The sequence below is a fragment of the Chrysemys picta genome, chromosome 8, assembly GCF_011386835.1.
Source record: "Chrysemys picta bellii isolate R12L10 chromosome 8, ASM1138683v2, whole genome shotgun sequence".
Classification (NCBI taxonomy): domain Eukaryota; kingdom Metazoa; phylum Chordata; order Testudines; family Emydidae; genus Chrysemys; species Chrysemys picta.
The window spans coordinates 12,023,692-12,050,088 of NC_088798.1; the positions used below are offsets into that span (position 1 = coordinate 12,023,692).

The 26,397-nt window shown below is 40.3% G+C and overlaps 1 protein-coding gene across 3 annotated transcripts in view; it reads right to left on the bottom strand.

The window, feature by feature from the left end:
* Nucleotides 1–26,397, bottom strand: part of GLIS1 (GLIS family zinc finger 1) — a 277,784-nt gene that overhangs the window by 11,845 nt on the left and 239,542 nt on the right. For all 3 annotated transcript variants that reach the window (XM_024104910.3, XM_065553845.1, XM_008167923.4), the window contains 2 exons: nt 19,228–19,378; nt 617–801 (listed from right to left, as the gene is read on the bottom strand). In XM_024104910.3, coding sequence (XP_023960678.3) covers nt 617–801; nt 19,228–19,378 — 336 coding nt within the window. The remainder of the gene's footprint in view (nt 1–616; nt 802–19,227; nt 19,379–26,397) is intronic.

Genomic DNA, 26,397 nt, shown 5'->3' on the forward strand with positions numbered 1-26,397 from the left:
TATAGTCTATTGTATAAATGATACATTTTAAAGGTTCCTAAATACTACATAGACTGAGAGAATAAACAGTTACAGCTTCAAGGGTGATCCAGAGTTAAATCTTTTACTCTGTCTTTAAATCAGAGGTATTTCGGGATGTAATTAATATGTGCTTGCAAAATACTTTGAGATCCTCTAATGAAAGGTGCTATATAAATGCACAGCTTTGTTATTACTGATTATAATTTGTCTCCATTATAAGTAGGTAATAATATATATGGAGATATATCCACCTCATAGAGCTGGAAGTGACCCTGAAAGGTCATTGAGTCCAGCCCCCTGCTTCACTAGCAGGACCAATTACTGATTATTATTTTTTTGCCCCAGTTCCCTAAGCGGTCCCCCTCAAGGATTGAACTCACAACCCGGGGTTTAGCAGGCCAATGCTCAAACCACTGAGCTATCCCTCCTCCCTGAGCCCTCAGGTAATGCATGTACTGATCTGACTGATGAAAACTACAGCCCCATGTGACTAAAAAATAGGAGCTTCTATGACAATGTTGTCAGACAGTGTTGCCAAATACTGCAATAATTAAAACACTAATACAGCAGCTGGGAAAACTCAAAATATAGTTACCTTGCAGTCCCTGTTGTACAGATTGGTTTTGAAACTGAGCATATGGTTTATTTGGTATTCCTGAAAACTGTTGCGCATTTGGAGACTGGCTGTGTGGTGATGATGAACCGTGTTTCTGCAATAGGGAAGGTGGAACTAGTGTTTTCAGAGGGCTGAGAAGAGGTGAAAGAATATTTGGAGCAAGCCTAGAACAAGAAAAGAGAAAAAGCTTATATTACAATATGAGAAAATAAAATACTTGAAAATCCCTAGGAGTATTTCCATAGTGATTTAATATAGAGAACTTTATTTACAATTTGTGCTGCCATAAATGATATTTTAAAAAAATAAACAATAAAATGTTTCTTTCAGGTGTACGCCAGTAGTAAAGCAAATTAGAAACTAATTTACAATCTTTTACACTGGCTTCCCATACTGTTCACACTTCTGGGGTCACAAGTGACACGATTAGTCAGCAAGCTGTCTGACTTCACAATTAGATGCAAAGTCAGTTAAAATTAAAAACTTTATTAACTGACAAATAGATCTGAAAATACAGGCAGAGACTAATTTAATGCTAATAGGTATTCCGTGATTAAATTCTCACGTATTGCAATGAAAAGGCATCTCTTAGGGTCTAATTCTGAATTCCATTACACCATTGATGCAAATAGATCTGTCTGGGAGTAAAATAATAGCAGAATTTTGCACTTCATGATTATGTCCAATTAATAGAAAACCTCATTAATATCTTTAGTCTCTCCCCCTTGTTCTATTTGTACAAAAAATAAAAGCACAAGGAAATTTTCTTTAAACATGTAATTCTTTATTGTGTCTCAGAACCCTTGCAAATCATTGTACTACTATACAAAATATAAAATTATTGCCCTTCTCAACCATCAGCAGTCTTGTACACTATAAAAGCAGTGCTTAGAAAATCATCAAACATTAACTATAATATTAGTGCTTAGAAGATTCAGGTTTCAATTTGTTTCTATCAAGGAGGCTTCACCCCTGCTCTCTCCTCTCCCGCCCCCCGCCCCATCTCCTCCCGGAAAAGACTCCTCTTTCAAGGCATAAGGATCTAAAATGTCAGGTGTGTGTATCTTATTTTAATATTGAATTTACCTCTTTCTAAAATACGAGGAAACTCAAGCTCTAATGGGGAGCTCCTTTCATCCCAGGAGGTTCCCTACTGAGTCGGAATTGTCTAAATGCACTACCAGCTAAAACGGGGCTAAGCATCTATACCCAAAGGTTCAGCCAAGTCAAGGTTGCATACTTGTTTTCAATTGTTTCTCATCTAACAGCATAGTTTTAAACAGAGGGGTCTAGATTGTCCTTCAAAAGCGTAGCCCTGGGTAAGCATGTGTATGCTACTGCAGTGCCCCAGAAGAAGACGGATGTAAAACCTCTTCCCCGAGATGTGCTTGGCACAGGAGGTTAGTCAGACAATTGGTTGCAGCTCCCTAATCATGCATTGCCACCCCAGCATGAGTTGGTGCAGCCTAAGAGCTGCTTTACTTTACACCACTGGCATAAGGTACCTAAGGAACTTTACACCAATCGGTGGAGCATAGTGGAGCTTCAGCATGCTTCCCCTCTCCACCAGCACGTCCTCTCCACTGTGGGCAGAGGTGGCAGACAGCTCAGGAATTGGCTTTATCCCCTCCGGCAGCGGAACGATCTGCTGGCCACTTATGGCCAGAGTCCTACTGCTTTGCAGAGAGCAGAATCAAGAAGCTGGTCCTTCTGTGCAAACCCCATTAGAATTATATTATCATTCTACACATTAACAAGAATCTAAATGTTTTGCTGGGGCATTTAGACCTCTGGTTTTTTGAGCTCTCATTGCAGCAGTAGAAAGAATGATCAGTTGGGTTCTAGACTGATAGCCTCAAATGTTGATCTTTTGAATGCAGATACTGTCTAGAGTTTGTTTGCACGAAATACAATACTGGGTAGATGCTATATTTTCTTTACCCTCCAACCTCATGTGTCTTGGGCTGAAATGAAAACAAAGGACAGATTAAGACATAGAGGTGGGGGGAGCCGCATTACATCTAATAGATTCCATAGAATCTAATGAAACAAAACTTCTGTATGGAGAGAACCACTCAGTAGAATCTGTATGGCTAGCCCAAGGCATAAGTATAAAAATATACTAGTAGATTACCTGTTGACACCTGACCGGGAAAAGGATATTGAGTGCACGCTGTTCCAGAAGATCGAAGATGATACCAACTCTAATAAAACTGTAACAATGGGTGACTTCAACTACCCACATACACTGTTCAAATGTCACAATGATACATGGTTAGAGAAGCAATTTCCCAACACCGTAAAAATTGCTCCTTGGAGTAGCCCACAAGAGGTAAGACTATTTTTGACTTAGTCCTAAATAACATGTAAGAGCTGGTTCAAGAAGCAAATATAGCTAACCTGCAAAGTAATAGTGATCAGAATATAACTAAATTCAACAGCCCAGGCACAGTAAGGTGCCAAAAGGTCCCATTGTGACACAACTTCTGAAAGGGAATTAAAAAAACAACAGCTAGTCAAAAAGACACTGAAGAAAAAACAAGGAAATTAAGTGCATAACAGGGTCACCGAAAGCATGCATGTCCCTAAGCAAAAAGGGATTGCAAGAAATAAAGTAGTGTTATTAAATGGCCTGGGACAAGATGCTTTTCAAGCCAAATGTTTAGTCTTAAAGGGACACAGAAAATCTGGAAGTGCACAGTTGTTTTAACCTCTTTCATTTTCTATATCTGTTCTCATATTTAATGTGTGGGAGGAATTTAATTATATTTTTAAACAAATGCTTAACTTTTTTTCCCTTTTCTAAAAGTGATACTGAATGTTAGAGACTGAAATCCTCTGCTTATTAAAAGAGGCAGGGAAGGCGTTGTCCGTGTGGTGACTCAACACCACTTCACCCCTGCATACAGGCCTCTTGGGGGTAGATTGGTTGAACAGCCAGGCAGAGCTGTCTCCTCACTACAGACCATGGTTGGTTCCACAAGGGGGCGAGGGGGAAGGAACAGAACATCTGTATATGCCATAGTTTTCAACCTTTTTTCATTTGTGGACCCTTACAAAATTTCAAATGGAGGTGCGGCCCTCCTTTAGAAATCTTAGACATAGTCTGCAGACCCGCAAGGGTTCATGGACCACAGGTTGAAAACCACTGTTCTATGGTAACGACAATCTTGGTCTACACTACGGGGGTGGGGGGTCGATCTAAGATACACAACTTCAGCTACACGAATAGCGTAGCTGAAGTCGGCGTATCTTAGGTCGACTTACCTGGCCGTGAGAATGGCAGGGAGTCGACCGCTGCCACTCCCCCGTCGACTCTGCTTCCGCCTCTCGTGAGCTGGAGTTCCGGAGTCGACGAGGAGCATGTTCAGGGATCGATTTATCCGCATCTTCACGAGATGCGATAAATCGATCCCCGATAGATCGATCACTACCTGCCGACTAGATTTAAATTTGAACACGTGACCTATAGGTGAAATTTTCTTCTTAGCAAAATATTAATTTCAGTGTTCCAGAATTCAAGAACAACCCTAAAATACAATCCTGTGTATGTATGTGTGATTGAGGAAGACATTATTTTTTTATGAACCTAGCTTTCAGTTTCAAGCTTCTGGTGTCCTTTTCTCATTCTCTCTAGGGTGTTTGTCTTCTAAACATGTTGCCTTGGCACAGCTGCTCTTGGTGTGCAGGTGAAACCATCCCAGATACAGATTAAATAAATTATGCATTAGCTACAGGAAACAGTTTTAAAAGAGACGGCTTCTGTATAGAAGAAGAAACACTAAACTGCTTAAAGGAGGACCTCAGTATGGACAGCTGTTTGCATCAGAAACTCCCAGGCAGTACCTCAGGCATATCTGTTTCAAGATCTAATAGTTTGGACACTTCCTGTTAACATTGTACTATAGACACAATTTGTTTTGGTTTGGATTTTAATAATAAATATGTATATACCACATTTTTTATTTTCATTTTTGCTTGTATAGTTCTGTACATTTTCTGTCTTTTAGCTTTTTAATATATACTTTATATGTAGATATTAAATAAAACCCAGATCCTTCCTAATTCACTAAAATTGGGTCCCATGACTATGTTGAATATTTATATTCAGAGAGGGTGAAATCTTTTGCCCACCCCACCTCTTCTCATGGGTAAAGATATAAGTGTCCAAGAACCACTATGGATCTGTTACACTTTTGTGGTAGGCTGAGAAGACATGTGAAAGGACTGTGCACCCTATGTTCTCTTCTGTCTTCTGTAGCTTTAAGAGTGGCTTTGAGGACAGGTAAAGGACAAGTCAGCAAATCCAGGGCTGCAGAGATCATCTGCCCTTATTCCCACAGATTCAAACTCATGTGGGGCACAGGAGCCCAGAACTGTACAACAGGTTATGGGCTGTGGGAGCAGCCATAGAGCAATTAAACAGCCACTCACAAACTCCTCCTGCATTTGGAAGCAGAGGGTGCCTTCTTCCCAGTCCCTAATGGATCCATTATGTTTTTTAAAACCCTGTTTACTCTGGCTTACATAGAGGGGCTGTATTTCAGGACAGAGGTGAGTGAAATCAGATGTTGCAGATATAATCAACAAATTCACCAGATTTTAATATACAGTAAAAATGCACTAATCTGCCGTCTCCACTTTCTCTACATCTCTGCTCTCATGTCTTACTACTCATGTTCTGTCCAAGCTTCCATCTAACTACTCTCTTTCTATCCATTTCCCACTCTTGTGTTCGTGCCTTCTTCCATACTGACATCTGAATTTCCCGGTGATTCCTGGTGCACCAATCCACCACCCTCTCTTCATTCAAATTGTTCCTTAAAACCCCATCCTCTAAGCCTATAGATTCTATTTGATATTGGTGCTTATGCTTACTCATCACTATAGTATCTGAGCACCTATGGTAACCCACCTAAATCAGAAATTCTGATACACACCATTAAATAAAAAATAAGTCAGAACAGCAAACCCTGAAACATGCTATGATAACCTCCCTCTAGTCATCCTGTAACTCTTTGGTCTATATTGTCTCTCCACTAAAACCATAAGTTTCATGGAACTGGAACTGTATCTTCAGTGCTTTGTGCAGCACTGAGAATGGTGTCAGTGCTTAAAAATACTACAAGAAAATAGTAATCTGCCTATGGCATTTAATACCTTTATTAGTGATTGGGAGGAAGAAGTGAACCATTAGTTTGGTGATCACACTTAAGTTGCTCTGCTCAGTCAAAACCCATAGAGGATTGCGAGAAACTGAATGCATTTGAGTATACTGGGAGATTGGACAACATGATGACAAACTAAATTGAACTTGGGTAAGTGTAAGTTTAGCAAAAACATTTTGAATTTCTTACATATGTTGCTAGCTTCTAAACTTGTGCGATCTTTTTGAGGGACCGAGACAGGGTGGTGGTAATAAAAAGGTTTTGTAATTATTGTGAATGGCTCATTGAAGGGGCAAATGGAAAAGAAACTTGTATGTTTGGATGCATAAAGTATCCAGGGCACATAAGGATGCTATATCAAAGTATGGTAAAATTGGAAGTATTTTATTCAGGTTTGATTGCCTCAACATAAAGAGTGCATGGAGAGTGAAAACATCTGGAGAAGAGCCACAGAGCAGCATAGCAGGGATTTCTTATAAGAGAGGCTGCAAAAACTAGGATTATGTAGCCTTCAAAGGAGAAGAGGACTTACTTGTAGTATTTAAGATGATGAATGGTACAATAAAGGATCCAGTCCCTTCTTTCCACACAGTCCCATAAGATGAGAATAAGTCACTTAGCAAAATAAATGGCTGGTAAATTTAAAACAAAATGTACTATTTCTTCACACAGCATGTAGTCAGTCTGTGGAATTCATAACTACAAGAGGTCATAGAATCAAATACTGCAGGTAGATTTAAAAAGGGGTTAAATAATTTTATGGCCAAAAATAACATTTACTCCTATACATGCTACATAATGGGTAGTCAAATCTTGTGCTTCAGGATGTAAATTGATCGCCTCAAGAGGTCATGGAAGAATTCCACCCACTTTCACCCCTGCAGAATATTGCACAATTGACCAGGTAATACAATCCCCACCCTCCCCAAAGCATCAAGTATAGGCTAGAGGTGGAGACACAATACTAGATTTGATGGACCAGTGATTTGATCTGATATTGCACATCCAATGTGTTCCTCATCTAAAGATTCATCAACAGGCAATCAACAATTTAGGGATGCAATTATAAGAATCTTACATTTTAACATGGCGCCTTTCATTCCAAATTTACAAATTTGAACTACATGATTGCACACATTGTGGATAAAATCCTTTGGCCCCCTCTAGTGCCATGAAAGGGCCAAAATGCAACAGAAACACCATAGCTCCACTGCATATGTTGTGGGTAGGCAGGGCATGGAAGCTGAGTCTGTGCATGGAGGGTAGGTCTGCAGAAGATGTAGAGCTGAGAGGGATCATAAAGTGGTTTGTAAACAGGCCACACAAGTAACAGTGAACAATGAAAGACTATTTCCACAGCAGAGTGCCATGACCCAAACAGTAAATCCAGCATCGTCTTCCTTAATTCCATCACAGTCAATATCCAGAGGATAAACATGCAGCTAGTCAATCATCCATAAGAGAGCTCAGGGCAATCAGGAGCATGAGGTCTTTGAAGAAGACAACCAGCAATAGATTTAATTATAGAGATTCAGCCAGTAGACAAGACCAAAACTATGAAAGTGAACTATTTGAGCCTCCGGAAACATGAGTTAAGGATGAGAGAACTAAGAGAAGAGAGCGTGAATCAGGGAAATTGAGGAGGCTGAAATTTAGTGAAAGAGAACAAGGCAGAGATGAGAACTGGAGCCCAGGCTATGGGAGAATCAGACCATTTCTAGTCTCCTATTTTTAACAACCCAGAGGCAGATCAAGTGCCAACAGAACATATTTTTAGAGCGGGGAACCCCCCACCCTCCAAAGTTTAATTCACAGCCTAAAACTGAGATTGTGATGACTAAGTCACCGCTAGGGTGGGAGCACTTTTCTTGTTATATGCATTTGGTGTAAAATACCTAATTTTCTCCCTTTCAGTGTGGGTGTTCTCTCCATATATGTCCGTCTTCTCTTATGCAGCAGTTAAGCTAAAAAACACATTTCTGTCAGTCTGCTGGACTTTGTGTGTGTTTAGTTGGCTGTACAGCCAACCTCTATCTTGGAAATTCTAAGGGAAAAACGAGCTCAAAACCACTGGCAGTGTCTCAAAGAGACAATATTTAAGGCACAACAGAAAACTATCCCAGTGAAGGAAAGACAGAAAGACTAGTAAGAGGCAAATATGGCTTCAACAGGAGCTCTTTAATGACCTGAAAATCAAAAAGGAATCCTACAAAAAGTGAAAATGTGGACAATTTGCTAAGGAGGCGTACAACAGAATAGCACAAACATGTAGAGACAAAATCAGAAAGCCAAACTCACAAAATGAGTTACACCTACCAAGGGACATAAAAGGCAATAAGAGGTTCTAGAAATACATTAGGAGCAAGAGAAGGACAAAGGAAAGTGTAGGTCCTTTACTTAGCAGGGAAGGAGAGCTAATAATGGATGATAGCAAGAAGGCCAAGGTGTTCATTTAAATTAATGGAGATATCCCATCTCCTAGAACTGGAAGGGACCTTGAAAGGTCATCGAGTCCAGCCCCCTGCCTTCACTAGCAGGACCAACTACTGATTTTGGCCCAGATCCCTAAGTGGCCCCCTCAAGGACTGAACTCACAAACCCTGGGTTTAGCAGGCCAATGCTCAAACCACTGAGCTATCCCTCCCCCCATTGCCTATTTTGCTCCAGTATAATTGTGACCAGAGGCTCAACACAATTAACAACAAGAGGGAAGGAGCACAAGCCAGACCAGGGAAAGAACAGGTTAAAGATTACTTAGATAAGTTAGATGTATTCAGTCAGGAGGGTATGATGAAATTCACAACAGGATACTTAAGAACTAGCTGAAGCAATCTCAAAACCATTAGCGATTATCTTTGAGAACTCATGGAGGACAAGTGAGGTCCCAGGAGACCAGAGAAGGGCAAACATAGTACTTATCTTTAAAAAGAGGAACAAAGACGACACAGGAAATTATAGACCAGTCTGCCTAACTATGATACCCAAGAAAGATACTAGAACAAATAATTAGACAATCAATTTGTAAGTGTCTAGAGAATTAAGTAACAGCCAGCATAGATGTGTCAAGAAGAAATCATGCCAAACCAACCTAATTTTCTTCTTTGACTGGGTTACTGGCCTAATGGATGGCGGGAAGCTGTAGACATGACATATCTTGATTCTATAAGACTTTTGCCACAGTCCCACATGACTATCTCATAAGCAAATTAGGGAAATACAGTGTAGGTTAAATTACTGTAAAGTGGGTGCACAACTGGTGGGAAGACTGTGTTCAAAGAGTCATTATCAATAGTTTGGCATCAAATTGGGAGGATGTAGGGTCCCACGGGGATCTGTCCCGGGTCCAGTACTAGTCAATATTTTCCTTAATGCCTTGGATAATAGAGAGGAGAGTATGCTTATAAAATCTGCAGATGACACCAAGATGGGAGGGACTGCAAGCACTTTAGAGGAAAGAACTAGAATTCAAGATGACCTTGAGAAATTGGAGAATTAGTCTGAAATCAACAAGATGAAATTCAAAAAAGATAAGTGCAAAGTACTACACGTAGGAAGAAAAAAACAAATGCACAAATAAAAATGAGGAATAACTGGTTAGGCGGCAGCTGAGCACAGCAATGCCTAATCTGCTTTAAAAATCTGGACCTAATTTCTTTAGTTGTGAGTAAAAGTAGCAGGCCCATCTCAGGGTGGATCAGCACTTAGCCAATGCATTATATAAGGACCACACACTCAGGCCACACATCTAGTGTAGTTCATGAAGAGATATTCTGTAACACCTGTAAATTCAGGTCTGCTTAAAAGGAAAATTAACAAATTAATTCCTTTCCATGAGCTTGAAATTACATAAATATCTTGTGTCTTAAGAGCTCTTCTAGTTATAGGCAACATGATAGCTCTCTCATTTTGTAAAGTTAAATGCATCTATGAATGTCTAACAGAAAAAGAAATCCTCATTAAAAATGCTGCAGAACTTTCAATTAAATTTGTTTCCACAGAATATATTTTTGATTGTTGTGATCTACAGTTCAGGTTGAACTATGAGATACACTTTAGTGAAGTATGTAGGTAGAGCCCTGCAGTGGGACTGGGGTCCTGCAGGTCTCACTGCCTATAACGGTTCCGACTCACTAATGTGGCGCCTCCTGCTGGTCATGCTGGGAATTTGACCACCAGAATAACTTTTACTAGCAGTGATTCACTCACTGTTACGTCCACTTCCTCCACCATCTGGACCCTCATCGCTTCCAGACCGCGGCGTCCTCTTCGGGACACGGCCCTCCAGCTGTGCCCCAGCCCGCTGTCTTCCCCTGTTTCGGGGGACAGGCAGTCCTAAGTCCTTCCACTTGCTTCAGTGGCCAACTGCAGTCTCTCGTCTAGTTCCTGGCTTCAGGGGCAAACTAAGTCTGGATTTAGGCCACTCTCCTCATTGGCACATAGGGGTAAAGGTTCCCAGCCCAGGGAACCTATAGTTGGCAGCCACTTACTGCCCCTCCTTCTATTCCCACTGCCTACATTCCCTATGCCTCTTCCCCCGTAGCCCTAACACCTTCCCTGCCCTTGCTTCAGTTGGGCCATGGTCAGCCAAGAGCTCACCTATTGTTCCGCTACCCGGCCCAGCACTGCAGTATCTCCGGTGCTCTTCAGCAGACAGTCCTTCCCCTTTGACCTCCAGGAAGAGACTACCCCTTGCTATGCTGAGCAGCCCTTTATAGATGGGCTGCTCCAGCAAGCCTTCTCCTGCTTGGCTCTCCCAATAAACCCTTTTGAGACTGTCTGGGTTTTGCACAGCCTCTCGAAGGCTGCCTTAACCCTTCTCCTGCCTGTGTGGGGCAGTCGCCCCACCACACTGCCATAATAGCAGGAGTGGGATAAAAATTCAACAAACAATGCTGGAGCAGGTGGGAATGGGATTAAAAAAATAGTCCTGCACAGGGCTCTTTGTCTAGGTATCTCATGAGTTAACAGACATCTCTGTATTAGGCACTTCATATGCATCAAATATAGCTATGGTATTTGGTGTGTTTGCATTATTTGTCCTGTCTTCAGTCTATCCCCATTTGGGCAGCTGGGGGTGCATATACAACTTTGTATTATTCCCACAATTTACACTAAACCTCTTTGTCTCAATGTTATTACTACATAAGAGTTTCCTAGAAACTATTAAACTGTACAGAACTAAGAATAAATAAACAGCCAAATTGATTTTTCAAAACCTTCTGACAGGACGGGGATATATTTCCCCCTGCCCAACCCCGAATTTATCCATATTGCTGTAGCCTGAATAAGAAATGGCCTTTATATTTTGCTTTAGCCACACCCTGGTCAAAAATTCTTCTTGGACAAATTCTACAGAACAGCAAATAATAAAACTACATTTTTAGCAATTTTAAGGCAACCTTCTTCGTGGTCCATTACACAGATAATATTTTAATCTGTTCCTGGATACTGAAAATACAGCACAATATGCTTAACTGGAAACTACTTGCAGGGAACTGAAAAATAATGAAATTCACTTCAACCTAGGATACTTTTTGAATCATAATAATTGAGGATGAAATCTAACCACAGCATAGAAATATTGAAGGCATGGATGTTTTCAATATGAACAGTGGCTCACTGTTGGGTTTTTTTAATAGAAAATCTTGACTGGCAGATTCCTCTGCTAGACAATAGGCCCCAATCCTTTTCTCATTGAGCTCAGTGGGAACCGGATCAGATCCAGAGTGAAATACATCTGTACTTTATCTTAAATAAATTCTTGTGTATATTGTGCTATTAGACTGGACTTCAAAGCTGCTTCTCAAGTCCAATCTAATACCACATTACAAAATATTGACTTTGAGAATTGTATCTGCCACGTACTAGTCTGAAGGAAAGATTCTATATAGTGCTCTGGATAAAGGCAATGTTATATTTAGTTACAAAAGCTGATATATTTCAGTGAAACCAGGTGCTACCATAAAATTCCTCATGCCAACTGTTTCATTCATAAAACCTTGCCTGCTCAACAGTATAGTTACTTATATTATGAGAATGTGCAATTCAGTTCCAGAATCAGGAGATTATATTTGGGGGGGGGAAAAGGAGGGGGAAAGTTAACACTGATTTTCATCTCTTCCTATATATTAAAAATGATGTGTAAAGCTCTGCTAATCTGGTCTTTGGATAGCACCCAATCTCTTGCCACGTGTTTCTGTTCTGGGTCTTGCCCTACGGGAATTTCTGTCAGCACATGCTCAGGAAACAGTTATACCATTAAAAAAAAAAAAAAACACAGACTATCTGAAGTTTGGTGAACCTTGCACTAATCACTGCCAGGTGTCTTTGGCTAGCTCTCTGGAATGCATGGAATCTTTTTCCACCTCTATAATAAATCCTTCATTGTAGCTCACCTTGCTGGGCATCATTGCATTTTATTATCCTTTCCCACAAATGATGAGCAAACTGGGTTGTAAGATGCTGCACATTTAACATAGACTGAAGCTCTGCTCTGGGATTGCAAGTTACTCCAGTGCGTTTCCATTTTCTTGTTGTTGGGACACTGGTTGTATTGAGAGTGAGGAATTGGAAGTCAGAGGCCCTGGTTTGTCATGAACATGCAGTGTGACCTTGCAGGCAATTGAACCTTGATGACATATCTTTAAAATGAGGCTAAAGAATACCAACCATTGTGGGCTTTTGAAAACCCCACTAGGCACCTAAATATCTTTAAAAATCTGGCCCTTAGTTGCTCAGCATAGTGGTCTGGATTGGATAACCTCTCAAGATCCCTTCCAGCCCTGCAATGACATGATTGTATGATTTTTCACATCAGGACAAGCTGTCATGCATTCTCTTTATATGGCTTACTTCTAAACCACTGAATTTGCTAAAAAGCTACAAGAATATCAGGTTTACAGAGACTAAATATTCTGTTCCTCTATCACAGAAAACATTAACTAGTGGTTACAGCACATGACTGGAAGTCAAAAAAACTTCTAATCACCGTTCAGTCAAAGGCTTCCTGAATAACTCATTTAACCTTTTTTTCCTCCCTGTAGCCTTATTATTTCTTAATTTGAGATTATCACTTACACCACATCTCTGAGGCCAGTATCTTTATTTGTTAGTACTTACTTTTAGACACTCGGATGGAAGACACTATCAAAGTGACATCATAAATGTCAATCCACCTATTTTAGAAAAATATAATATTAAATAAATGTCCACCTACATCCCGGTACAGTCAGGAAAACGTCAGTGCTCTATCAGCAATCAGATGCTATATTTTTCTTAGCCAAATATTGCAGAAGTGAGGCCACTTTAATGCTAATTTTGCTAAAAACAGGATAGGCCTATCTGGATATGATTATAAATGAACTCTGTTCACATTTTCTACAATGAGATAAATGACTTGGGATTCAAATCCAGATGCTTTTAATTACTGTTTTTCTTTGTTACATAAACCTCAGCCCCGCACCTGTACATTGTTCTTTCTTTGGACAGATGTACTGATGCCCCTTTTGCGTGCTCAGATCCATAACACTGAGATAAATTATGATGGGTTCTTGGCTACCTCCACTGAAAATGTTTTCTGCTTTCAGAGATATCTGTTTCTTGTTATTGGGTTTTAGTGCTTTTAAAAGAGAATAAAACACTGACTTGTGTATTCTATTATAAACGAGAAGTAGTCCCAGTGGAATCCACAAACAATGAATGACACATTTTTCTGGTCCCAGGAACTATTATAAAAAAGGTGTTGGTATTTAGTTCCGTCCTCTAAATAGTAGAGGCTTGTTTGTTTCCCACAACTATTCCAATAATGGGCCAAATCTTACTGGCCTTACTCATGTGATTTCACTGCCTTCGACAGGGGTTGGCCCTTCAAATGCAAGGAAGTAATAGCTATTAAAATAAAAATTATCTGCAATAGTTTATTAAAGAATTATCCTTTTCTGTTTTGTTTTTGGAACCAATTTCCTAAATACACTACAATCACACTCCAGAAAACCATCTACTTGTAAAGTGAAATCCTTAAAGTCACTGCATGTGTCCGATCCCACCTCACGTGATACAAGCCTTCTAAACTCCTTCATTCACAAAACCATCGCTGGTCTCCTTTCACCTCCTTGCCACAGAGCCAGGATAATACAAAAAATTCCACACAGGAGACCCCTATCTAGCCACCCCACTCCCTCTCCTGTAAGGCCTTCCCCCCTACAGACATTAACTTTACTTTCCTGCCATCCACTAACACAATTCTTCCCCACTCCTCAAGCTACCACCACAACCTCAAAGTGGGGGAAAGAAACGGGGACATTTTCCAAGGCTCACATCTCAGGAGGGGAGTCTGAGCTGGTGGAGGGTTGACTGGGTGTTTCCACTGCTGGTTTTGAGGGAGGAAACCCTTTAGGCCTCGTTCGTGTTTGCACTATGCCCACTTCATGCCACTCTGGCAATGTAAAGAGGCCTTAAGATGGGAGGATCCTTCACACTGTCAGAGTGGTGTAAAGTGGCCATAGCAATAGATTTTCTCTTGCACATTTTTACCTTAAAAATATCAGGAATATCAAGTCTGGTCTTCCCTGGTTAAACAGCTGTTAGCAAGCACAAATAAATTAGCATTTTAAATGCTCTAACTAAAAATATCCTCTCTCATTTGCTCAGCTTTAAGACTTTTGTGATGTCATAATCTCATTATTTCTTCAGTCGCCATAGATTTTACATGGCGGATACGACCTAAATTGCTACAGAAGTGTGAACAATTAGTGTCCCAATCCTCCCTAAGGGATACATCATCCTTATTGGTAGAATTGTCATTATTTGTCAGCAGCCCTTGACTTCCTCCAGGAATGTAAATGCTATTTGCTATGTGTAATGCATGTGACCAAGGTCACATAGCCATATGCAAAATGATTGAGTTCAAAGACTTTAATGGGACCTTGCTCCAACTCCATATACTGAAGGGAAATTCAGTTTTGCTGATCCATGGGCAAAAAAATGTAATGGATTCTGAGCACCTCACGACATTCTGTTAGCAAGGTTTACAATTACATGATAATTGGTGCGGTTAATGTATGCTGAATTATAAGATTATCTACTTTTCTTTTTAAACCCATGTAATAATGCTGTGGAGATTACACTATACTGTGTGGTGTTTATTATCTGTAGGGTGAACAAGATCTTGCAATACTTGGAACAATTTATACCAATGGCTCACAAAGTCTGAATGACTACTACTCTACAATAGTTTAGTGATCTGAAAATAAAAGCATAGAGAACTGTATTTCATAAACCACCCTCTATTACTTCATAAACAAGACTCTTCTTTATGTATTTGTGCGCATATTCTACAAAAGAGGGGGACATATATATAGCAAAACAGATGCCTTGTTTATATTAGAAAAGTGCACCAGTTTAATTAAATCAATACATATACTGATCTTGTTAAACTGCTATAAACTCCTGATGGAACCCACTCAGACTAGTTTAGCTAAATTAATATACACAAAGGTTAAAGTTGGTAACTTATCATTGCAAGCTAAATTAGTAGTCTAAACCAGTTCAAGTGGGTCTACACTGGGGTGTCCACAAATTTAACTAGATGGATTTTTTAAACTGGTTTAGTTACATTCATGCAAATGTTGTAGTATAGACCAGGCCAGGCATAACATCAATATAGTGAAGCCAAAGGTTAATACTGGGAGCGGTTGTTCTATCTTCAGGGTGCTACAAATCAAAATTTACTGTCTTTGCAACTGCTGAAGTTAAACAGTTTTTGACATTACTTATAGCATTTGCCATAAATAATGTTAAAGTAACACCTCACTACCTGAAATTAAAAAACAAACAAAAATAACTTGGATCACACAAGCCCTACGTTCTACATGCCAAAATACTCCTAAATCATACATTTCTACTTTAATTAATATTAGTATAAATTAATGTAAAATTACTAGATCCAGCAAGCTGTGCACTTCATACCACAATTTAAAAAAATTCCATACATATCACATAAAGCCAGTGTAAATATATTTGGTAATGATGTCAGATTCTGTTAGAACATTTTCAAGTGAATTAGATAATTTTGTCAAACTATTTAAATGTCTTAGCAAACCATTTGGGAAAACTGAGTGCTACACTTGGTATTGACTTTGGCAAAGGATGGTAGAACATAGTGTTTTGTTTTGTTTTTTTAAAAAGCCTTTAAATCAAATTCTGAATCTTCTGTCAACCTTGAGTAGACTATTTGTACTTTGCCCCGTGTAGCTTTTGGCATCTCACATATTTGATGACTCAATAATTACACTTTTTGATAGTAATCATTCTGGTTCATTCCAAAGACTTAAACTCTGGAATCCAATCTTGTCATTACATTGATTCACAGTATAGTAATTCTTTAAATGTACCTAAACATGGATGCAGAGATAGGTGATGAATGAGGCAAAATGCTATATGTATGTCAAAAGTGTAACGCAGTTCATACAGAGTTTTTAATGTTTATTTCTCTTCATGCAGTGTATGTTATCTGAATAAAGATACAGAACTATTAACTGACAAAGACAGTCCCAATAATTCAGCAGCTCCAAGCATTAGATTATAGAGTGTTTTTGTTGATTAAATTAATGATTAAACTTTCATTTAATATGGTCTTGTGTAACGTATGAAATTTTGATTAGTTCAGACTATATTTTCTATCTTAAGTAAATGTTATTAAAATATGGTCTTTATTTCAGTATGTAATGAAAGTGCAAACAATTAAAATATAGCAAATGTATTTTATGGACTAGCTAATACAATGCCTAAAATAACAGTTTACTTTGAATATAGTAAATGCTATTTTAAATGCTGAAACATCCCCAGTCACTGTGTAACGAACAAAATGCCTTGTTTTAAAATAAACATTCAAACGACATGTTCCATTCTTAGTTTTCTGATGGCTGGTTCCTAGTTAGAACCCTGTTATTGTCTCAACCTTATATTATGTCATAGGAAATTAACTATACTGTTTCTGTAACCACTTTGCATTTCTTAAACACATAAGCACTGGGAGATAATAAATCAGCACACTATTCTCACACAAGAACAAATGCTTATTCAGCAAAAACTGAAAACCATTCCAATGTAAAACTCAAATTGTGACCGAAGCAAATGAATAGTTATTCGCTCCTGGCACTCACTAAGAAATCAAAACTTGTGTAGAAGGTTCCAATTAAAAACTGGAATCAGCATTTATTTTTATTTTTTTTACTCAAAGGGAACTGATTTTCTCAGAATGAAGACAGCTCACATGCATCAGTAAGAGTGAATCCATGCAGTCCGGAGCGCTCAGCTATAGAATCTGAAATACTGCTACAGTACGCTCTCACGTTCGCCATGGCTTTGGTTTTTATTATTGTTAGGGAGGTGAGCAAGTAAATTCCAAATGTTAGGTTTCAGAGTAGCAGCCGTGTTAGTCTATATCCGCAAAAAGAACAGGAGTACTTGTGGCACCTTAGAGACTAATAAATTTGTTAGTCTCTAAGGTGCCACAAGTACTCCTGTTCTTTTTCCAAATGTTAAAACGTCTTGAAAACAAACTCAGAACTCACCTGTGCAACTGGCATGTGAAATGTTTCCTTAGTTTGGTTATATTGTTTTCTGTTGGGATTTTTGGTGCTAATTTCACAAAAGGCCCACTTCTAGAACCACCACCCAGACTCAGTCATTGGCCAGTGTCCTGAGGATTTACATACGGGTGAGTGGGAGGAAGAGATCCTTCTCCTCTTCTAGGTTGATGTGTTCCCCTCCCACAGGAGGAAAAAAATGGCCCTTGGATCTGCTTCATTGTGGATTTTCTCTCCCCATTCCTACTGTCAGTTCTCACTTCTACCTGTGGGTATGGCAAATCCTTGTGAAACTGCTCCACAACTGGTAGGGGATCTGTGACCCCCGAATGGAGACCCTTACCTCAGGCCCATGCTGTAGAATCATGCTGGGTCTGCTGTTGGGCAAGGGAGAGCTGAGAATTTGCTTCCCAGTGCATAGTTTAGAACCGGATCCACCCATCTTTTAAAACCAGCATGGAAACTGTTTGTTAAGGTGAAAATAAATCAGTGGAGCAAACATAAAAGTTTGACTCCTGGTTGTGGGGGGGATAGAGAGGATGGTCTTGTGGTTAAAGCACAGGACAGGGAGGCAGGAGAGCTGGGCTCTCCCAGTCATCCTACGTGACACTGGGTATGTCTTTGAGGGACAGATGGGGTCTGGTCCTGTGATGGTGCAAAAGGATGTGGGGGCATGTGTGTGCTCAAGGACCCTTCCCACCATCATGTGCCCCTGCGCTGGGGCAGCTGTAATGTGGCTGCGGCATATAGGCTCTGTGTGAGGTGAGTACTGCCACTCTCTGCCTAAAAGGGAGGATGAAGGTACTTTCCCCATCCTCTGCACTGGCCAGAAGAGTGGGCTGGATGCAGGGGAGGAGGAGTCTAGGTTTATTGCAGTGTGCACTGCCCAAAGGCTCCAGGAGGAATTCCTCCTTGAGAGCCTGCTCCCTTGCCACGTCCCACTACTGTAGGACTGCACCTTAAGGGTACAATTAAATTCGTAGTCTCTCTAGGTTTCAGTTTCCTCAGCTACATATTGGGGTTGAGGAGGGATGGTGATGACATTGGAATGGGACAGAAGAAATCTACATTAAATACCGGGCACTGCTAAAGATCTTGGGCAAGCCGGTGTGTCTGAGTTCCCCATCAGTAAAATGAGGAGAGTGCTCTTGTCCATGACGGGGTATTGGAATTAAAATTCATTACTATGTGAGCTGTTCAGATACGACCAATAAGGGCACCAGCTAGGAATCTAGCCAGAGAGGTAGATCCCCTAGTTGTGAGGCTTACAGTAATTCCTTCCTGTTTGTAAAGTGCTTTGAGAGCCTTGGATAGAAGGGGTAAGATACTGTAAGAAAACATTATCTATTAATACAACATATAAGGAATGGCTTCATGTAGATTTCACTGAGTCGGGTCCCACTCTCAGCACTTCAGCACAGCAGTTATGTACCAGAGAGAGACAGCCTGCAATCCTTAAACAAATAGTTCTCACTCAGGCAACCATTGCCTTACGATTCTACAGTCCGTACTCTGGCTGCTGAGATAGGGGTGGGTATCCCAGTGAAGTCGAGAGGAGCCCTGTGCACATAGCCACAGCAGTAACATGCCACCAAGGAAGAGTATTTAAAAATAAAATAATTATAAAATCTCAATGCAGTGACACAGTATGAAGAACAATCTAAAATTGTTTTTAAAACAAGGAAATGAAGATGTTCAATCTAGACCCATTCTGAGTATTCATACCATACTCAGTAAACTTCTCAATGCATTGAACAGAGTTTAACATGAACCCAACGACATGGGATTAAGTACATCTTTGTAGAGTGATGGCATGCTTGCTTAAAGTACATACCCTTCCCTCGTACTCTCCAAAGGTAACAGATGATGGTGTGGACTGGCAAGGGTTGATTCCAGTGGATGGTGTCTTGAGGGGATGTCGTGAGTAGGTGGCAGGAGACCTGGTGATGGTCCATTATGGTTAGCACTGGAACCAGTGTACATGCCTGTGAGGCAAACAAATGTAATTTTGCAAACTAAAATGAGCATCCTGAAGATGGAAGGGTTGTTTCATATCCTATTAGATTAGATGTCTACCACTGAAAAATAACCTCTTTTTATAAAAAAAAATGTTTATCAACTTCTAAAGCACCTCTCAGTATGGAAGTAACCTTTAGCTTAATTTGAGAACAACAAAACGCCCTTGATTAAATTTAATACAGCACTTTCATTATTCTTCTAAATCTGAATCTAATCAGTGGTATTTCCCATGACCACTCATTTTAGACTTTGTGTGTCTAATTTGCCTTTAGCTAGCACCATGGTACATTCAAAGTAACTCCACTGATGCCCATGGTGTAAACCTGATGCGAGATCACTCTGTCCTAAGTCTCATGTCAAGGCTGGCAGGCAAATCACTGATCTACAGTTTGTTTGGGGTTTGGGGAAGGGGACAGGGCAGGGGGGATTTTGGTAACTTTGAATGAAGAAATCACCCAGAGATTCCCAGGCAGAGATTACCCTGCATCCTGCCATTATCAGATGCGGAAACAGAGTTTGACTCTCCATGGTAAAGGCCTCAGGGCCTGCCAGTAAATCTGGCAGAGCCTTTGGGATCTGTGTGAGGCAAAGGCCATCTGTGCATAGACCATGTACACATACTTAAACTCTGGCACCCCAGCAGTGCCCTCCTGGCTCTCTGCCAATGAAGCCAAGCTACTATGGATGCCCTCAGACTGTGGCTTCCCTAGGGTCTCTCATGGGAAGGTGCCTGTGGGAAACTTCAGACTTCTGGGATCTGTTTAACTTTTTCATGTGGCATGAAGTGAGGTCAGCAGTGGGAAGATGCATATTTCCCTGGCCTGCCCTGATTCCAGCCCTTTCCCCATAGACCGTGGACTGTGGAAAGCTGGCTCCACAGGGCTGGGGCTAGTTCTGGTGCTGCAGATACTAGAGAGGTGCTATCTAGAGAGGGGGAAATCTGCATGTGGTGGATCCCATCAGGTGGAGTGAGCTGGCCCAAGGCCACTTCCCAGTCCAGGTGCCTGAGCCTTCAACCTCTTGCTCATGTGACTGGTACTCCTCTAGCAAACAGTTCAATTGATGGAAATGGGACTACTCTCCTGGGGGAAAACTGGCAGGACTGGCGAGCAGGTGCTGATTAAAATATGTAATTCCTTGATAACACTACATCACTCCACATAGTGAGAGTCCCAGAACCCAAAGCATTTTCTCTGCTACCCAAAAAATGTCGGCGTTTTAGTATTTCATTAGGAAATCACTTTAATTTGGAAATAAATCAACTAACTTTCTAGTAAAGCAGGAGTAGACACACTGAACCCATTTTAAAATAACACATCTTGAAGTAAATGGAATCTCAATGAATTAAATTAAAAATGGAATGAGGATAGCGTTCAGGAGACTCACCCTCAAAAATGAGGAAATTACACATCAGGGCTGTCAGCCTGAGTTACACGATGAGGCATACCAATAATAAAAATGGTATGACGACTTGCAAGTTGCCACGGAAACAAAGTGATGTTTTCTTTAAAGTTATGATGAGTTTACGTGGCACCTTAGGCGGTCCCACATGGTCTACGGAATGAATTGTGGCAATATATAAGGGAGCTTGCTACCTGTCTTTTACAAAGATAGGCCCAGATCCTCTGAACGCATACACACAAGTCCTTGACCAAAGTTCATTGAAGTCAATGACAGCCCTTCCTTTGATTTTGGATCAGGCCTATGAGTAGCACCATTGAGCTGAAGGGGACTACATACATGCGTGTTTGTAAGAAGAGGACTCGTTTACAAAGCCATTTGACTAATATCGTGTATGTTATGTGACAGAGAACTTAGGAATACATGACAGCGTATTTCCACCTGTGGAGAAAATTGCTTTATATCAGTTCTCATTTATTCTTTGCTTAAACAGAATGCATCAGCATCTTCCACAACAGATGACTCTACCTCTGTTTCTATTGCTATATCAGATGTTTACAGGTTCAAGAGTGCACTCTGTTGGTTAAAGGTTTTTTTATCAAGTTATGTCATCAACATACAGATGGATCTGCCTATATTTAATCACAGACAGTTTTATTACAACATATATTTATGAGCTTCTCCTTGCTGGTGCCTAGTTTCACACTATAATAGTATATAGACTTCGTATGACTCTGATCAATTGGTTCATTTTATTGAAGATTGAAAGGAAAATGTTTAGCAAATTCATGCCCCAATCCTGTAAACACTCACAAACATGGTAATGGGACAACTCACATGCTTACAGTTCAGCAAGTGTAGGTTTGGAGCCATTGCAGGGTTGGGGCCCTTTGTGATGCTTCTTCTAATGATTTGGAAAATGATTTGATGAATGAGTTGAAATTTTAAATATGAAGGGAAATAAATAATTTACTGAGTTTGTTTCTGTTTAATTACAGTGACCTTATCCATATGTACTTTTTAGTTTTAAACTGATATTGGATTACCTCTGGCTATTTTAACTATAGAGTTATATATATTTCTTCTTTTACATAACATTTTGAGAACCACATTCATGTCTGTTTCTCTGGGTTGCTAGAAAGATTAACTTTCTAATATGAATAAACTGATCTAAATTTCTCTTTTTGAAAGATCAATATAATAATTTTAATACTATACAAACTTTCTGTTTGTAAAAAACAAAATCTGTTTGAAGTGTTATACAAGACCTTGAATGCTTTAAGAATATCCAGGCCAAAATTAGACTTCAAAGAACTACGTTTTAAAAAAGTAGCAGCAGAGTTATTGAGACTTGAAAAGTAGTTATTGCATATACATGATAATTACGTTCATAGCAATTTAACTTCTTTCTTTTGCTGCCATGACTCCATAATACACAAGATTCTGATGCTGTGCCCATTGACTTCAATGGGAGCTTTGCCTTCAAATAGGACAAATCATCTAGTTTAAGGTTATGATTTTTGGCTTAATTGCTCCCGTTGAAGTCAGTGGTAAAGCTCCTATTGACTTGAATAGGAGCAGAGTTAGGTCAATGCTGAGCACATCTGAAAATACCCCCTAATAAATGTATACTGTTATATAAAAGCATATATCTATTATTTCTGACAGCACCCACAAGTGTGCTAAACCCCCCCACAGACACACACAGAAACATGATCCCTACCCTGAAGGGCTGACAAGTTAAAAACAGACATGACGGAATAAGGAGGGAATAACCAGACAGTAGGGAGGACTGGGTCCTTCCCCTCCCTAGTCCTTAGGGTCTCTCCTCCCCACCAAGCACATAGTCCAGTCAATCAGGCTGAGTATGCTGGGAAACAGAGAGCTGAGTGTCATTTGTGTATTGATGGTACCAACATCCAAAGCTCTCCCACTGGTATTACACAGATGTAGAATTGGTAAGCGAGAAGTCAAATCCATATGAAATCTGTGAGCGAGTTCTCTGGGCAGATGAGCAACTGCTCATCATCATCGTCTATTTCTTTCTCTTAGATTAAAGCGTAGAAACATAAAGCAAGATTCCATCCACCTTTGCCAGGGTCTGCAGATAAGTTAAAAGCCCCCCCCTGCCCGAACAACAGTGTTAAAAGCAGACCTAAATGAATCTTGGGCACATGATCTTTGCCCACTGCTAGGGGGAAATGATCAACTAAGCCAATGAAATCAGCTCTGTCTCAGCATCTAAAACCAGACTGAAAAGGTCTGGAAAGTTCAGGTGGTTCCAGATGATGCTAGAACTGATTTGTTGTCACTTTCTCAGCAATCTTATTTCAGTACAGAAGGTTAATGGCAGGAAGGGTCACTGTCCTGAAACAACATACTGATTTTCACATTGCAAAATTCTTCCTACCAGTTTACACATTTGTTGGCAGTCTGAAGCTATGACAAATGCTCATTAGACGTAGACTTTGAGCCAGAAGATCACACCTAGATGTTCTTCTTACACAGATTGAATCCAGGTAAATTGGAGGGACAGTGTAGAGCAAAATACAGTACCTGTTCCGTGAATAAACAGACATTCTCTCTCGACAGCTGTGAGACTGGCACCTTTCACTATCAATAATTCACTTAAAAATTAAAAACGAAGTGAATGATAGCTTTATCTGCGCAGCAGCTGGTGAACATGCATGCATATTCTACATTCTTGGATGGAGCTTGGGGTCTATAATGTTTAATGGCTTTCTCATGGACTGTCTTATTGTCTCAAATATTGACTATAATTTCAGTTGTTTGTTGGTTCTGGCTCAAGGAAGGATAACTTTCTTCCTTATTGGCTGGATGCTAATAAAAGACCTGAGCCTAAGAAGTGTGGTCTGTCCTCAGATCGCATTTAATTAAATAAATAAAAGCCAGAGGGATTGGAGGATGTGCAGCACCTACCAGGAATGGGGCCAGAGTAATTAAGAACAAATCATAAACTTTGATGTGCCCCCACAGAGAAGCAGAGGGACATAACACACACACACACACACACACCCTCACTGCCCTGTGTGGTCTAGTGAAATGAACATGCTCCATGGAGCTCCTCTTCATGCATGTGGGTGAGAAGTGTGCAGAGATGGGCAAGAAATGGGCAGAGTTTTGATTCTGTCCCCTCCAACATGCCAGTCAGTATAGTTGGGATGTCCCATATGGGTAACTATTCTCTCATTGGTATGAACCAGTACAGATGATTTCCCACTAGAGCAATGGGGGAGGGACCAGGGAAGGCACTGTGACTCCGAATCACCATTTTACCCCTGGGCTGCTCCTGGGGCAGTGCACCCATGTGTCCATCCTTCTCACTATGCGAAGTCACTATCTAGTCTCCAGTAAAACAAGGATGCAAAGATTAAATGTGTTTAAAGGTTGTAGGGTGTTCCTAGGGCTGTGCATGTTCATTGAACTTGTAGTGCAGTAAACAGAAATATGGCTTGATTTCTTGAACTATGTAGAGCTTGTGCATAGCAAGAAAGCTGAAATACAGAGAAATAATTGACACTACTGTTCACTTTGCTAGCATACTGTTTTTGCCTATAATTAGGAGTACATTTAGGGCCATGTGGCACACACAATGGAATAGACGAGTTACTAGTAGATTCCATGTTAGGCTGCAACAAGAAATTAGTCATTTCTGTTGAGTCATTGTGAACCAAACTTCTATTTAGTTAAAGTGAATACATTTTTATTTATGTTATTACTGCAAAGAAAGGCCGCTTAGAAAATACACTAACTTTATTTCCTTCACAGTGTTAGGTCTTATTCTGAAATATCAACATTGCTCAATGGAATTCATTTTCACTTCAGTTTCAAGACACACTGGAAGTTTAGATTTGTTGCAATTTTGATGTCTTGATTGCTTCCTCAGGCAGACCCACCCCTTGGAAGCTCAGCCTGCGCGAGGACCGAAAGAGCAAGCCCGGCATTCTTTGGGGTAGTCATAACATTTTCGGTGTCACACTGGCAGGGAAGAATGCATATGTACAGTATTGCACAGTGTAGCACCAGGTATCTTCTTACAAAGTGGGGTGTGGCCAGAGGGGCCAAAGAGAGGGGAACTCTGGCACCTCTTGTGCTCTGGGGATGCATCTAGTCTGAAAATACAGACTCTGTATTTACATTGCAAAAAATGGTGCAGAGAGCAGCAGCTGCTATTCCATCTCTGGCTATTCCAACTGGGATAGTGCAGCTGAACAGGTTGGAGGTGTGAATTCCATCCTCCAGCCATGGTAGAGTCCCTCCATGTGAAGCTGGTTTACTATGCAGGAAGGGAAGAAAGTGAGCTCTTTGGGGTAGGGACTGTCTTCCAATATGCATGGCTAGCACCCAGTAAACTGATGATAATCAAACTAAAGTTAATATCAATCTCTAGGGATAACAGTTGACCATTTATGGCCCAATCCTGCTCCCTCTAAGATCAATTTTTCTCTTAATGGAAGCAGACTCAGATCCACATTCTGCAAAATTTCATTGTCTCTCCTAGAAAATCTATATGTATGAAAAACTCTGTGACCATGGCAAATCTCCCAAAAGGCTGGAATTTCGTCTTTTCTCAATGTTTGTAAAATTTTTCTTCCCGTTTTTTTTTTTAATCGGAGAACTATCTCCTAGCTGCAGAGAGTTGCATGAAAGCCTTATAAATTACTGATGCCTGCTGTCGCGATCCAGTTTGGGACTGTGCATCTCAGGCCTCTTAACACATTAGCCACTTCAGTTTATAAATACATGTCATCAATCAACATTTTAAATGATTTAACCTTTAGCCTTAACATCTGTTCCCAAACCAGTGCTCTGAGCATCTGTGATTAGTGCCTTTTCACGACGTGTGCCAAGTAAGAGCAAAAATCAATAATAAAAATGCAAGCCCAGATAGGACTTGAATGGAGATAGAAGCAGCATTTAAAGCTTCCCTTGCCATAGATGATGCTCAGTTTCTGGCTATAGTGCTCTTCCTCCAACAATCTCTGTGGCATATTTGAGGTTTAAATTAGGCAACAGTGAAGCAATCTAGCAATGGAAATAAAAAGGAACGAGGTCTGAGCAGCTGCGTACTGTGGATTCCTCTTCATGCCACAGAGCATTCTTTCCCCGTAATATCTGCCATTGGCCTAAGCACAAGCCTGCTTTGAAGTTGGACACAGGGGATGGGAACTTTTTAAACATTTCATTTCTGCATTGTTGGCTTTCATCTCTGACATACTTAAAATATGCTGCAGCTTTAACTTGGGGAAAAAAAGTCCACAGTAATTCAAGTAATCCCAGAGGCCCAGGGCTCTGCACATTAATATTGTGGTTTCTTTGAAAAAATACATGAGCATTTTCAAGTGGAATGAAAAGGACATTATATATTTGTCCATATGGTATACTATATACCATGCCGTAGCCTGATTTGTCCTGAAATATTACTGTTGCTTATTTGAAAGAGTGAACATATCATTACAAACTGTAGGCGACTGTGTGAATATCCTTTTACTTTGATTCTGTAATGTTCAGCATTATATTATATATGCTCTAAATGATGATGGATCATTTTTGCCACTGGAAT